Source organism: Ambystoma mexicanum, chromosome 2p, assembly GCF_040938575.1.
Source record: "Ambystoma mexicanum isolate Mex_15411 chromosome 2p, UKY_AmexF1_1, whole genome shotgun sequence".
Taxonomy (NCBI): Eukaryota; Metazoa; Chordata; class Amphibia; order Caudata; family Ambystomatidae; genus Ambystoma; species Ambystoma mexicanum.
In genome coordinates, this window is record NC_090923.1 from 116,509,222 (window position 1) to 116,521,302 (window position 12,081).

The 12,081-nt window shown below is 48.7% G+C and overlaps 1 protein-coding gene across 1 annotated transcript in view; it reads left to right on the forward strand.

Annotated features, from left to right (window-relative positions):
- RUVBL1 (RuvB like AAA ATPase 1) overlaps positions 1-12,081 on the forward strand; it is a 396,640-nt gene that overhangs the window by 214,069 nt on the left and 170,490 nt on the right. The window contains exons 6-7 of the mRNA XM_069643365.1: positions 849-998; positions 8,919-8,982. Coding sequence (XP_069499466.1) covers positions 849-998; positions 8,919-8,982 — 214 coding nt within the window. The remainder of the gene's footprint in view (positions 1-848; positions 999-8,918; positions 8,983-12,081) is intronic.

Below are 12,081 nucleotides of genomic sequence, written 5' to 3' on the forward strand. Positions count from 1 at the left end.
CAGTGTCGGACGCTCTGTTCAGAAGATGCACCAGTCCATGGGGACCTGATGTTTTCACTTGTGCAAGTTTCTCTCTGATCTTTGCTCAAAAAGAGCTGTTGCGTTAGAATGGGGATCTACGGACCTCCAAGATTATTTTAATTGTTTTAGTAATTTTTTCAGGTCTAAATAAAGTCGCCATAATCTATTTTAAACTTGTCCACATTGAGTGGGATTCGATCTGCTTTGCGTCATGTGGCAATATGTCTGCAGTGCTTAATTAGTGTATTTTAAATGCAGAGACTGTAAATATTTATAGGAATAACTGATGGGTGCCCTGTGGTTGTCAGGTCATCAGTTGTTCATTCTGTCATGAAAGCTTTAAACCATATTGCATATCCAAAAGGAGTGATGGGCGGCAGCATTCAGGTCTCAGAAGGCGAGAATGACCCCCGGGCAAGTGCACAACTTCGTTTGTTGACCTTGTGTTAACTTTTTCCCTGGCTGAGTGCTAGGGTGGGTCAGACCTCTAGATGTGATTATCCGTTTCCTGGGTCATCTTCCTTTGCTATTTAGTTGCTGGGAAGCATCATGAGGTGCACATCATCCAGAGGGTCTAAACCTGTTAGTTTTAAGTAACTAGCCTGTGTTCCCTTTAGCCAAAGCTAATTTAAAATCAGTCAGCGTCGCTTGCCAGGCAAGAGGGTAGAGCACAGTGGGAGCTGTTGACAAAAACTTGTCAGGGCCATAATTGTGAACCCAACCCTTCATCTTTATCAGTCATCCGTCACTCAGAGGCCTGGCAACATGACTCCCTGTGCACCTGTGGCTGCCCCCGCTCACCCATCTCCCCTCCCTCTCTCCTGCAGAGGCAAGGCAGGTGCGATACCTACGCCACGGAATTCGACCTTGAAGCAGAGGAGTATGTCCCGCTGCCCAAGGGCGACGTGCACAAGAAGAAAGAAATTATCCAGGATGTCACTCTACACGATTTGGACGTAGCCAACGCAAGACCGCAGGTATGGCATGCCGCAGGTTCCACGTGGTGGAGGCGGTTGGGTTATGGGTAGTGCAGAGAGGGTTTTGAGAGGTCATCCCATAGACCTACCTGTAGCAGAAGCATTAGATTGCCTGATTAATATTTCCAGCAACTGCTGTTCTGATTGTTTTTCTGTTGTGCACTGCAAGACGGCTTAAAACCCTGCAAAGATAAGCCCATTGAAGTGAAAATTAAAATAACTGTCAGTCTTCTGGTTTTAAAGCATATATGTTCACACCTTATTTGTATTCAGTAATATGTCCATATGGTACAGGTCTGATTCTGTTTAATGTTGCATCATATACTGAAGTAGCCAAGGAGCATCGTCGAACTAACACACCTCTCCCCCACCCCCGATTATTGAACCAGTGCACAATTATTTGAGTGGTAGAAAAGCCTTGTCCTTGTTTAGTTCTTGCCTTTTCCGTTTTCAAAGTAGCCTTTCTGGTTTTCTACTGTATCCTCCAGAATTCTCCCTTTCAGTGCTCACTTTGGAATTTTGACTTTATAACTTTGCATCCTTTAGTCACGCATTTTAGGTCCGGATTCTTGTTTAGTTCCACAAGAATTTGAGAATTGCCCCCAAACTGCTAAAAAGACAAACCACTTAAAGCTAGCATGCCATTACCGAACTCTTGCCCCTCCCCCCTACCGTGTATCCTCCATATAAAGTAACTGTAATAAATGGCTGCACCTTGTATGTTGGTCAGTTGGTTTTCTGAAATGTGGTTAGCTAGTTGGTTTTAGAAATATTTTTTCTTTGTATGAATTTTTGTATTCTTTTAATTTTCTGTTTTCTCTTTTGTGAAAAGTCAAATGACTGATCCACAATAAAATACAAAATAATTAGCTAGTTTGTGTGCTGGAAGACTTCAAACTGAGTTTGTACTAATCTGCAGGCAGATCCCATGGCGGGCAGAAACTTGGGAAGACTCGTCCGTTAAAGACAATATATGGACAAGCCTGTCTGACGAGCACTACTGGGCGGGTATTCCGTATGCCAGCTGCAAAACATCCATGTGACCTAGCCTATTTTAGTGGTAATCATTCCAATTTGCGAGCTACTGGTCAGGCATAAAAACATCACTTGCCCCTTCAATTCTGCGTATGAACACTATTGCTTACTGGCTACAAGTAAATTATCAGTAGCCAATGGAAAAAGGCACATTTTGAGTTGAATTATGGGGTGAAAGGTTCTCTGAGCTTGTTGCATTGCCTTTGAGTTAAATCTTAATGTACCCTTTACCTGAACCTTTAAGTCAACTCCACGAATATATTTTGATTAAAAGCATTCTGATACAAATCTTCAAACCCTTCTGTCCATACAGACCTATACATAATTCTACAAAGTATGCTTAAAAGTATAGAAGCAAGTAAGGGAAAATGTAATCTTGTGATGAAAACTTGTAACGTTAGAAGAGCCTCCTCGATACTCCTCGCTGTCCCCAGATTTCTCTGCCTATTACCTGTGATGTGGGAGTCCATTACACTGGGACCATCTCTACAGTATCTCATTGAGTTTTTGTTCCTCTAATCTCCTTTTGGAATGCGTCTAGTACCGCACACACCCTAAGTCCAGCTGCTTGTATGTTCAAGCTGTAAATGCTATCAACCTAAATGGGCCTAGATATGCCAACCAGTAGACATATCTTAGTCCAAAAAAGCTTGAGGTAGAATAAACTGTACCTTTTATAATCTGAAAATAAAGTCCAAATATCGAATTTCTATTGAATACTTTGCACCTGATGCACAGATACCTACCTCTATTTGACTCTGTGCCACAAGAAAGCTCAGTTGCTGCTCCTGCAAACCTTCCCCTGCGTCTACCCCTCTCATTCTCGCTTGTTCAGCACCCTCCCAATGCGCTCCAAGCAAATTCTGTTCCTTGCAGACTTTATTTTACTCTTTGTTTTGACATTTTCAATATTTGCACTTTCTTTACACCCTCTTAACATCATTTTCATATGCTTGTCTCCCATAATAACCTCGCCAGTATCTCCATCCTTTCCTCGCTTCCACCCCAATGGCGCTTTCTCTTTCTCCTATCTTTTCCAACTGCTTCTCTATTGACTATCCTTCCCTTCTCACTAAGTCTGGTAGGAAGAGGTTCAAAAAGGATATCTTGGCCTCTAACCCTGGTCTTCCTATCGCAGACACCTACGCCAATGCTTCTGCCAGACAGACCCTCACCGACATCCTCTTGTCGTTCCTTCGCCAGATCTATGGACTCCTCATATGGTGTCTGTGCTCTGCCCTATCTCCTCCTCTCCCATTAATGGTGGCACTCGCTGGGAAGTTCTCATGGCTTCCTTCGACTCCTCTAAAGTCATCATTAATGTCAACCTAAATGGCACTGTCCTGGTCCAAGGCCCTCGGGCCAATCTCCTCCTCTTTGATAGGTGCTTCCCTCGCCTCATCAATTTCCTCTCATCTCCTGCTGTCCCCTCCCCCCCCCCCCTTGGCTACCTTGCCCTCTCTCCTCCACCTCCTCCTCCTGCCCCTCCTAGGGCTCTTTCTCCTCCGCAGGGTGTACCTCTAATCTGTACCCCTCCCCGGAAGGTCTTTCAGGCTGGCAACCTTCTTCATATTGCCACTCTCAACTCTTGCTCTGCTGTCAAACACTCCTCTGACATCTGCCACCTCCTTGAAGAACTAGACCTTGATGTCCTTGGTCTTACTGAGACATGGTTCCCTGCCAGCTCTGTCACATTCTTTGACACTCTCCTCCCTGATGGCTACAAGATCCTCTCAGCACCCAGATCCTCCCGGTCCGGTGGGGGGCGTAGCCCTGATCTTTCCTGAATGGATTCCTGCCTCTATCATTCCCACTCAGACCTACTCCTCTTTTGAATGCCTTGTCTGTAGGCTTTCTCTCTCGCCTACCCATTCTCTTACTGTGGTTACCATCTACCGGCCTCCTGGTCAAATCGCCTCATTTCTCTCTGAGTGGGCAGACCTCTCCTCCCTCCTGGCCTCTACCACTCAACTCCTCCTCCCCTGTGACCTCAATATGCATTTAGACTCTCCTTGCTCTGTACTCTGTACTCTTCTGTGACCTCTGCGACTCCCTCTCTCCCTGTCCATCCTCCCCTCTGGCCCGACTCACTCTGCAGGGCACACACTCAATGTCTTGATCTCCTCTGACCTACCCCTCTCCATCCCTCTGACCACTCCTCTCTCCTGGAGCGATCACTCCATCCTCTCCTCTCTCCCTCTCTTCCCCCCAAGCCAAGCCTACCCCAATACTGCCACCTACCTTCTCGGACATCCGGCACCTGAAGCGTATGTCAGTTGAGGCTTTTGCCGCTACTTTCTCTCTACCCCCCCCCCTCCACCTTTGGCTGTCTCACATCCTGACACAGCCCTGTCTCTCGCTCTACTCTTCAATTTCTGATACGCTTGATGCTCTTGCCCCTGTCATGATGATCCGTTTGAAGTCCAAAGCCAAGTGCAATTCCTGGTATGACTCTGACCTAGCTAAACTTAAACGTAAGTGTAGGGTGGCTGAGAGGAAATGGAGGACTTCCTGTTCATCCTCTGACAAACTGCCCTGTCGCCTGCTACAAAGGCAATACTGACTCTGTCCTCACCAAGAAGAGTCCACATTCAAGCTCGTGTGTCTGCGGCATCTAACAACTCGGCCGAACTCTTTAAAATCTGCAAGGAGCTGGCCAACCCTGCTGCAGTCTCTACGCCTCCTGTTGCCTCCCAGGCTCTTTGCAATGGCCTTGCCTCTCACTTCATTTAGCAAACCCAGGACATCCTGTCCACCCTCTCCACCTACACCCTTCCTCTCCATCTGTGCTTACTGGCCCTCCTTTAGCCCCCCCACCATACTTCTCGTACTTTCCTCTTTTTTCCCCAGACGAGGTCGCTAGACATTTCCGATCTATGAAAGCCTCGTCAAAACAGGTTCATCCCTGTTCCTCTAAAACCATCAAGGACCACATTGACACCCTCGCTCCGGCCTTTGCTGATTTTTGCAACCATTCCTTTGCCTCGGGATCCTTCCCCTCCCCTCTGAAGCACTCCTTTGTGAATCCTCCTCTCAAGAAACCCACAGCTGATCCTTCTTGTCCAGCTAACTATCGCCCAATTTCCATTACTCCCTTTCTGGGCAAACCCCTGGAAAAGTTGGCCATCTTTCAGCTTAACCTTCATTCCAATTCTGTTGGCTGACTCCATGACCACCAGTCTGGCTTCAGAGCTGCCAGAAGCACAGAAACTGCTCTCCTGAACATCCGTGAAGATCTGCTCTCCAACCTTGACTCTAACATTCCCTCTGTCCTCATCCTCCTCGATCTCTCCTCTGCCTCCGACACGGTCAACCATACATCCTGCTCAAACGTCTCTGTGAAAACCTTGGTATCACTGATAAGGCTCTGGCGTGGCTGACCTTTTTCCTCTCAGATCGACCCTCCCAGGTCCAACTTGGGTCCTTCCTTTCATCTATCTTCCTCTCTACCTGTGGTGTTCCCCAGGGGTCTAACCTCTCGCCCTAGCTTTTCAACCAATACCTGGCAACTCTCGCCCACTACATTGCCACTTTCTACTCAAATTTCCAGTGCTACGCTGACGCAACTCATTTTCAGGTTGCCCTCTGCCACCTCCTCTCCCTCTCTCATCTCTGATTGCCTAAGTGCCATTAAAGATTGGTGTTCCGCCAATGATCTTTGTCTGAATGCCAGCAAGACATCGGCACGCCTTCACCATCCTTTCCCCTCACTCTCTGGCCGGCATCCCTTGGCCCTCCCCCTACCCCCACCTGCGAGGCTAAGAAACTCGGTCATCTTTGACTCCACCCTTTCCTTCTCCGGCCACATCTGAGGTCTCTAAAAAGTCAAATTTCCTACTGCACCTCCTCGGAGGTACTCTGCCTTTCCTCTCCTTCCCCTAGAAGCTCCTGGTATCCCAAGCTCAGTTTCTCTCTAGATTGGACTATGGTAACAGCCTCTTTCTAAATTTACCGACCTCTACTCTTTGCCCTCTGCAACTAATCTAGAACAGGACTGAGACTTGTTCTTGGCCTCAAGCCCTGGGAACGTATCTCCCCAGCTCTGAAATCTCTCCATTGGCTCCCAGTGGATAAAAAGATTAAATTCAAAACCCTCTGCATTGTCCACAAGACTTTCTGGGGCCTGGGTCCAAAATACCTTCAGCTATCCCTCCGCAAATACCTCCCCTCCCGAGCTCTTCACTGGTCTACCACCAACTCCCTCAGGGTCTGTCGTATTTCAAAGAAACGAGCTGGGGGTAGATCTGCCTTCGGCTGGGGCCTCCCTCTGGAACAGCCTCCCTGCCACTCTAAAACGTGAGGAGAACCATTTCTGGGTCCGGAAGCACCTCAAGACTTTCCTCTTTTCTTCTGCCTTTGCTCCCCCTCTCCCCTGCTGATCTGTTCTCCCTTGGCACCGTGCACCTGGCCACCCTCTGTCCTCCGGGCCCAGGTACCTGCTCACCCTGCCACCCTCCCGCACTGCCTCCAGGCCACCCCTTGCACTGGGGTCTGTATCTGTACCCATACAGCCCCACCCCTTTTTCTTCCTGCACTTATCAGACCTACCCTGTCTGCTGCCTTAAACCTAGCACTTGCAAATTGCTGGCTGCACTACCACTGTTTGTTGCCTTTATTATTTATTTATTGTTATTTATCTGTTTCTCCTCTGCTTCGCACTTTCCACTTCTCCCCCTTCCATGTGCTTTTCCCCTCCCCCTCTCCCATGCACTTGCGCGTTCTCAATGTCACTGGGCCTAGTAAGATTGCTGTTTTGTTCTCCCCTGTTCCCCTTCCTTGCCTTGTCGCACTCTGAAACACTTGTGTATGAGCGCGATAGAAATGAAATATCAATATCAATAATGCAAACTAAATTTCCTTCACCGCTCCCCAGTTTGAGGTTTCCTGCCTGTGGTAGATTTCTGGACATTTCCTGAGCGCCTTCATATAGGTTTATTGAAATATAAAAAGGCATTTCATCCAGTAACAATTCTTCATGAAATCTGTGCTGTGGCTTTGTCAATACCAAGCAGTGATATGATTTACTGGTGCTGTCTAGTCCCTGTTAGTTGGATAGTATGATTTACTTGGTGATTTTTCGTAAAGTCTACTCTTTGTTTCACAAAGCTTGCCCTGCCTTTGTCAAACGCAAGGCTTATATATAGAAGGGATGCTAATTTGAATTTCTTGCCTTCTGGAAGATGTGGATGGAATGCTGCATCAGTGCCAAAAGATATTGTACTCATTTTTGGCGTTACTGTTGCTTTTTGTTCCTTTTGAACCCATGACGTTCACCTTATTAATCATTCCCACTCCCTCCTTCCCTGCGGCTCTCTGGCCGGCCTCTCTTGGCCCTCTTCCTGCCCCCACCTGCAGCGCTAAAAACCTTGGGGTCATCCTCGACTCCACACTCTCCTTCTCTCCTCACATCTCAGACGTCTCTAAGAAATAACACTATCAGCTGCACCTCCTCAGGTATTCTTCCTTTCCTCTCCTTTCCCCAGAATCTCACCGTCTCTAGAGCCCTGGTTCTCTCTTATCTGCCTGCCTCTACTCTCCGCCCTCTGCAACTTATCCAAAACAGGACTGAGAGACTTCTCCTTGGCCTCAAGCCCAGGGATCGTATCCCTCCAGGACTGAAATCTCTGCACTGGCTCCCAGTGGCTGCAAGGATTAAGTTCAAAACCCTCTGCATTGTCCACAAGGCCTTCTGGGGCCTGGGGCCGCAATACCTTCAACTCTCTCTTCCCAAGTACCTTCCTTCTCGAGCTCTTCGCTCATCTGCCTCCAACTCCCTCAGGGTCAGTCGCTTCTCCAAGCAACGAGTGGGTGGACGAGCTCTCTCTTCAGCAGGGGCCTCCCTCTGGAACAGCCTTCCAGCCTCCCTGAAACTTGAGGACCATCTCAAAACCTTCCTCTTTGCTTCTGCTTTCTCTGCCTATCTCAACTGCTGATTTTCTGTCTGAAACTGCACTGGTTACCTGGCCACCCTTTCTGATCTTGGGTCCAGGCCCGGCACCTGCCCTGCCCCATTGCAATCCCCCGTACTTGGGGACTGTTTTTCTGTATCCCTACAGAACCCTACCAGCACTTATTTTTGCTCTTAACCTGCACTTGCCACCATTTGGCCGCTTTTATTGATCGTATTTATTCTTCTATCCCTTGCACTGCATTTTTTCCTTCTTCCTTCCCACAGGCACTTGCCCTTTCTCCCTACCCTTGCACTTGCGCGATCTGAATGACACCTGGCCTAGTAGGATCGTTCTCTGTCTTCCCACCGTTTCCCCTCCCACTGTTCCCCTCCCTTGCCTAGTCGCGCCCTGAAACTTTTGTACGGGCGCGTTATAAATGCCAAATCATATATCATATATCATATCATATATCATTCCAATGAAGTGGATCAAGCCCTGCAGATAAGGGGTGTATCAGCCACATTTATTCTCTAAAAATAGGCAAATACTCAAAAATAGGGAGTACAAATACTCCCAACAAAAAATAGGAAACAGACCTTGTGCCCCTGCTTTTATCTACACAGCTGGGTGGATAGTTTTGGACTAGTAATGCATGTACTACCACAGGAAGAAACTGCTGCTATAACTGTATGATCAGGAGAAATAAACCTGTATTTTTTATGTGCATGAATAACTAGGTACAAAAACATTATTACAAAAAACAATCAATTTTCTAGTTAAAACGTATTTTTACCCACTCATAAAGTACTCTCATTGGGAATACGTATTGCATTTGTACTCCCTAATAAATCATTTTAATCCCAACTTTAAAAAAATGAGTAAAATACTCCCACTTCCAAATCTTATCTGGAGCACTGAGTGGATCAAGCACTTCTTTGTATTGTCTGCTGCATCGGTGCTATATATGCAGTAAACATTTTCTTTTGTTTTGCAGGGTGGGCAGGACATCCTCTCCATGATGGGACAGTTAATGAAACCTAAGAAAACAGAAATCACAGGTACGGGACATTCTCTGTAATGTTGCACTTGTGGTGCTGAGTAACAACCTATGGTTTATCAGAGTTTAACTGTACTAAGCACTGTGCCTTCAAGAGCTAAAGCAAAGACTTTTATGAAGTTCCACCATGGGAAGGCATTGTCTTGCTGCTGAGCTGGGAGCATTGGCAGGCAAATCTGGTCCTGAATAAAAGCCTGCTCTTTCATTCATAAAGGAAGGGTATTTCAAATGTGGCCTCATATTCAAGCCTACTAATGTGATTCGAATACATCCCTGTTATGGCCCCTTCCACATCCTACTCATTGTGTATTTTTTTAACCTCTTCCGTCCCTTACAAACCCAATTTGGCCTTGCCACTCTAAATGCCCTGATGTCCCATTGATAGTCCCCTCTTTCGTAGTGTCCAGTTACTCAACACTTCAATTACTGGCCTGAGTTCTGGATACCTTCAGAAAGGACTTGAAAATTCACTTCTTTGAGAACTAACACTTCATACGGTTACTGACGATCATAACCCATAGCCTGTAAATTGACATTACATACACTAGATATAGATTATCGCTCACTTAACTGGTATATCCATTACTGTCCCAGTCTCCTTTCCACATCTTGGGTTACGTACACAGAGACTTGTGTACCGTTTCATGCTACCTTTTTGCAACATTTATGTTTGAGATGCAAGAGCAAAGAAAATAATGGCAGCAAATTCAAATTACCCAGATGGTGACGTGACCATTGTTACAGGGGAGAAGGAACAAAGGAGGAGAAACGCACAAAGTGTGGGCAAACACAATTGTATTTTATGCTCTCTTAAACCACATATCTTGATGTTGGTTTCAACAAACCAGGATTTCCCTATCTGTAGAATGGGATCAAGGTGAGCTGATGGATGTGTGGAAACTTTAGGGTGTTCCCTTTCTTGGGCTTTCCTCAAGCACTGTCTAGAGATTTTTCTTCTTGCCTAATAGCCACCATCAGCCCTATTCCCCAGATGGTAAAGGTCTGGTTGGGAAAAACGACTATGGATACTAAGATGGACCAACTAACACACAGGATATTCTTGGGAATACAGTGTTGGGATGGAGGAGTAACATGCTCATGAATATTCCCTGTCGTCGGGCTGGGAATCCTCGGTAAAGAAAAAATCAGTATCAGTTTCGTTTCTGATCTGTCTTTCTTAGTAGTAACCAATCACTGATGCCTGGGTCGTACTGCCCCCAGCCAATGACTGCCCTCTCCCTAAGCCCCTCCCCTGGCAGCCAGCCTCAGATTTTTATTGCACGTTCAAGTGTTGGGAGTCCTCGTGCAATAGCTCTCGAGCTTGTACTGGGTTTTCGCGCTTTTTCAAAGAGATTTTCTAATTTTTTCGGTAAATCAAGCCTCAAGCTCCACCGTTTCTACTTCCGATCAACGGGGACCCGTTTCGGAATTTTCTACGCCCCTCAAGGGTGAAGTTTTCACCGAGCTACGCTTCTTGGAGGATTCCAGAAGTTTCTGAGGCCTACCTCGTGGACATGGCCCAGGAGAAAGGAAGCTCGACACCCGGATCCAAGCTGTTCAGGAACTGCCCTGGATGCAAGCTACAGAATATGTTCAAGGAGGACGTGCATGCGAGATGCCTCTACTGCCTCCTCGAAGACAAGACGCACGTTGTGAAGGACTGTGCGTTTTGCATGAACATGACGGAACGGACCATGAGGGATTGTCGGACCTGTCTCGCCAACTGGCTGGAAGGCCAGAGCCCGTCAGGTGAGAAGTCGTCGTCCGAGCGGTCTTCTAAATCCTGTGAGGGCGCCCTGGCGACGGGGGCCCAACAGAAGGCAAAGCACTGCAAGTCCGCAGGCCCCGGGAGCGCCGAACGGTCGGGCTCCTCGGCTGCCAGGCAGGGCGCATCCTCACCGGCGCCATCAACCACGAGCCAACGCTCTGCCTCGGGGAAGAGGGAATCCGAAAACCCGGCTAAGCTTCTGGAGAGGCCCCGGTTGATCTCGAAGGAACCAGCCGTGGGAAGCGAGGCAGTGAACCCCCCCCAAGATGAAGGCCGCAAGCACGCACAAGGTGGTGAAGGCCTTGATTCACCCGGCAAAGGCCTCTATCGAGGAAGTTGCTACGGTCCTGGAGCTGCCTGTGGAGGCTACCCCAGTGGAGGCGACCTCGGGGCCCAGAGTTTCCCTGCAACCGCGGAGGGAATACTCTTTCTAGCCCCTCGAGAAGACCCCATGAAGACCCCGGAGGAAGAAGAGGGGGGGGGGGGCGGTGGCCATTACGGACACAGAGACAGCCTCCGTGGAGGCGCTGGTTGAAGTCTTGGAGGGTGTCAACAAGCACATTGAGGAGGCCCGGTCCCATGGGAGGGATCCCGACAAGGAGGACGACGAGAGCGACGGTGGGGCCGACGAGCCCCCAGTGGAGCAGCCATCCCGCCCGTCGCATCCTGAGCCACAGGACAACTTGGCGGCCATTTTGATGGCAATCCAATCCTTATGTATGGAGATAAGGACAAGATTGCCCCTGTGCCCGACGGACGAGCCAGAGCCAGGCCCGTCGGGAAGCCCTCCAAACAAGAGGAGAATTCATCCACCCCCGCCTTTTCAGCCCTCACGGCCTTCTCAGCCTTTGTCCCAGTCCCTGGGGACGACACAAGAACGGACACGGCCACGACAGAGACGGATGATGACGACGATGGTGGTGACGATGGGACGGATCTCCCATCACCACCTCCTCGGTCCTCCCCGCCCGACGAGATCGGCTCCTTCCACGCCATGATTGCCAGGGCATCCGAGCTTTTCCAGATCTTCCCCGAAGAGCAGAGGGAAGGTAGGTTTCCTCTACCAACAGCGCGAGGCCAAGAGGAAGACGGTCCTCGCGGTGCCTCTGCTGGATGAAATCTGGGACGAGGGACGAGCCCTTCTGAAGAACCCGTCCACGACGCCTGCGAAGAGGGACCGGTACGAGAAGTAGTACCCGGTTCTCGAAGCCGCCCCCTTGTGCCTTAGGGCGCAGCCGACCCCTGATTGAGTGGCCAAGAAGAAAGCGGGGGGGGGGGGGCATCGGCCTCAACGTCCACTTCCTCGCCGCACAGCGCTGGAAAGAAACTGGA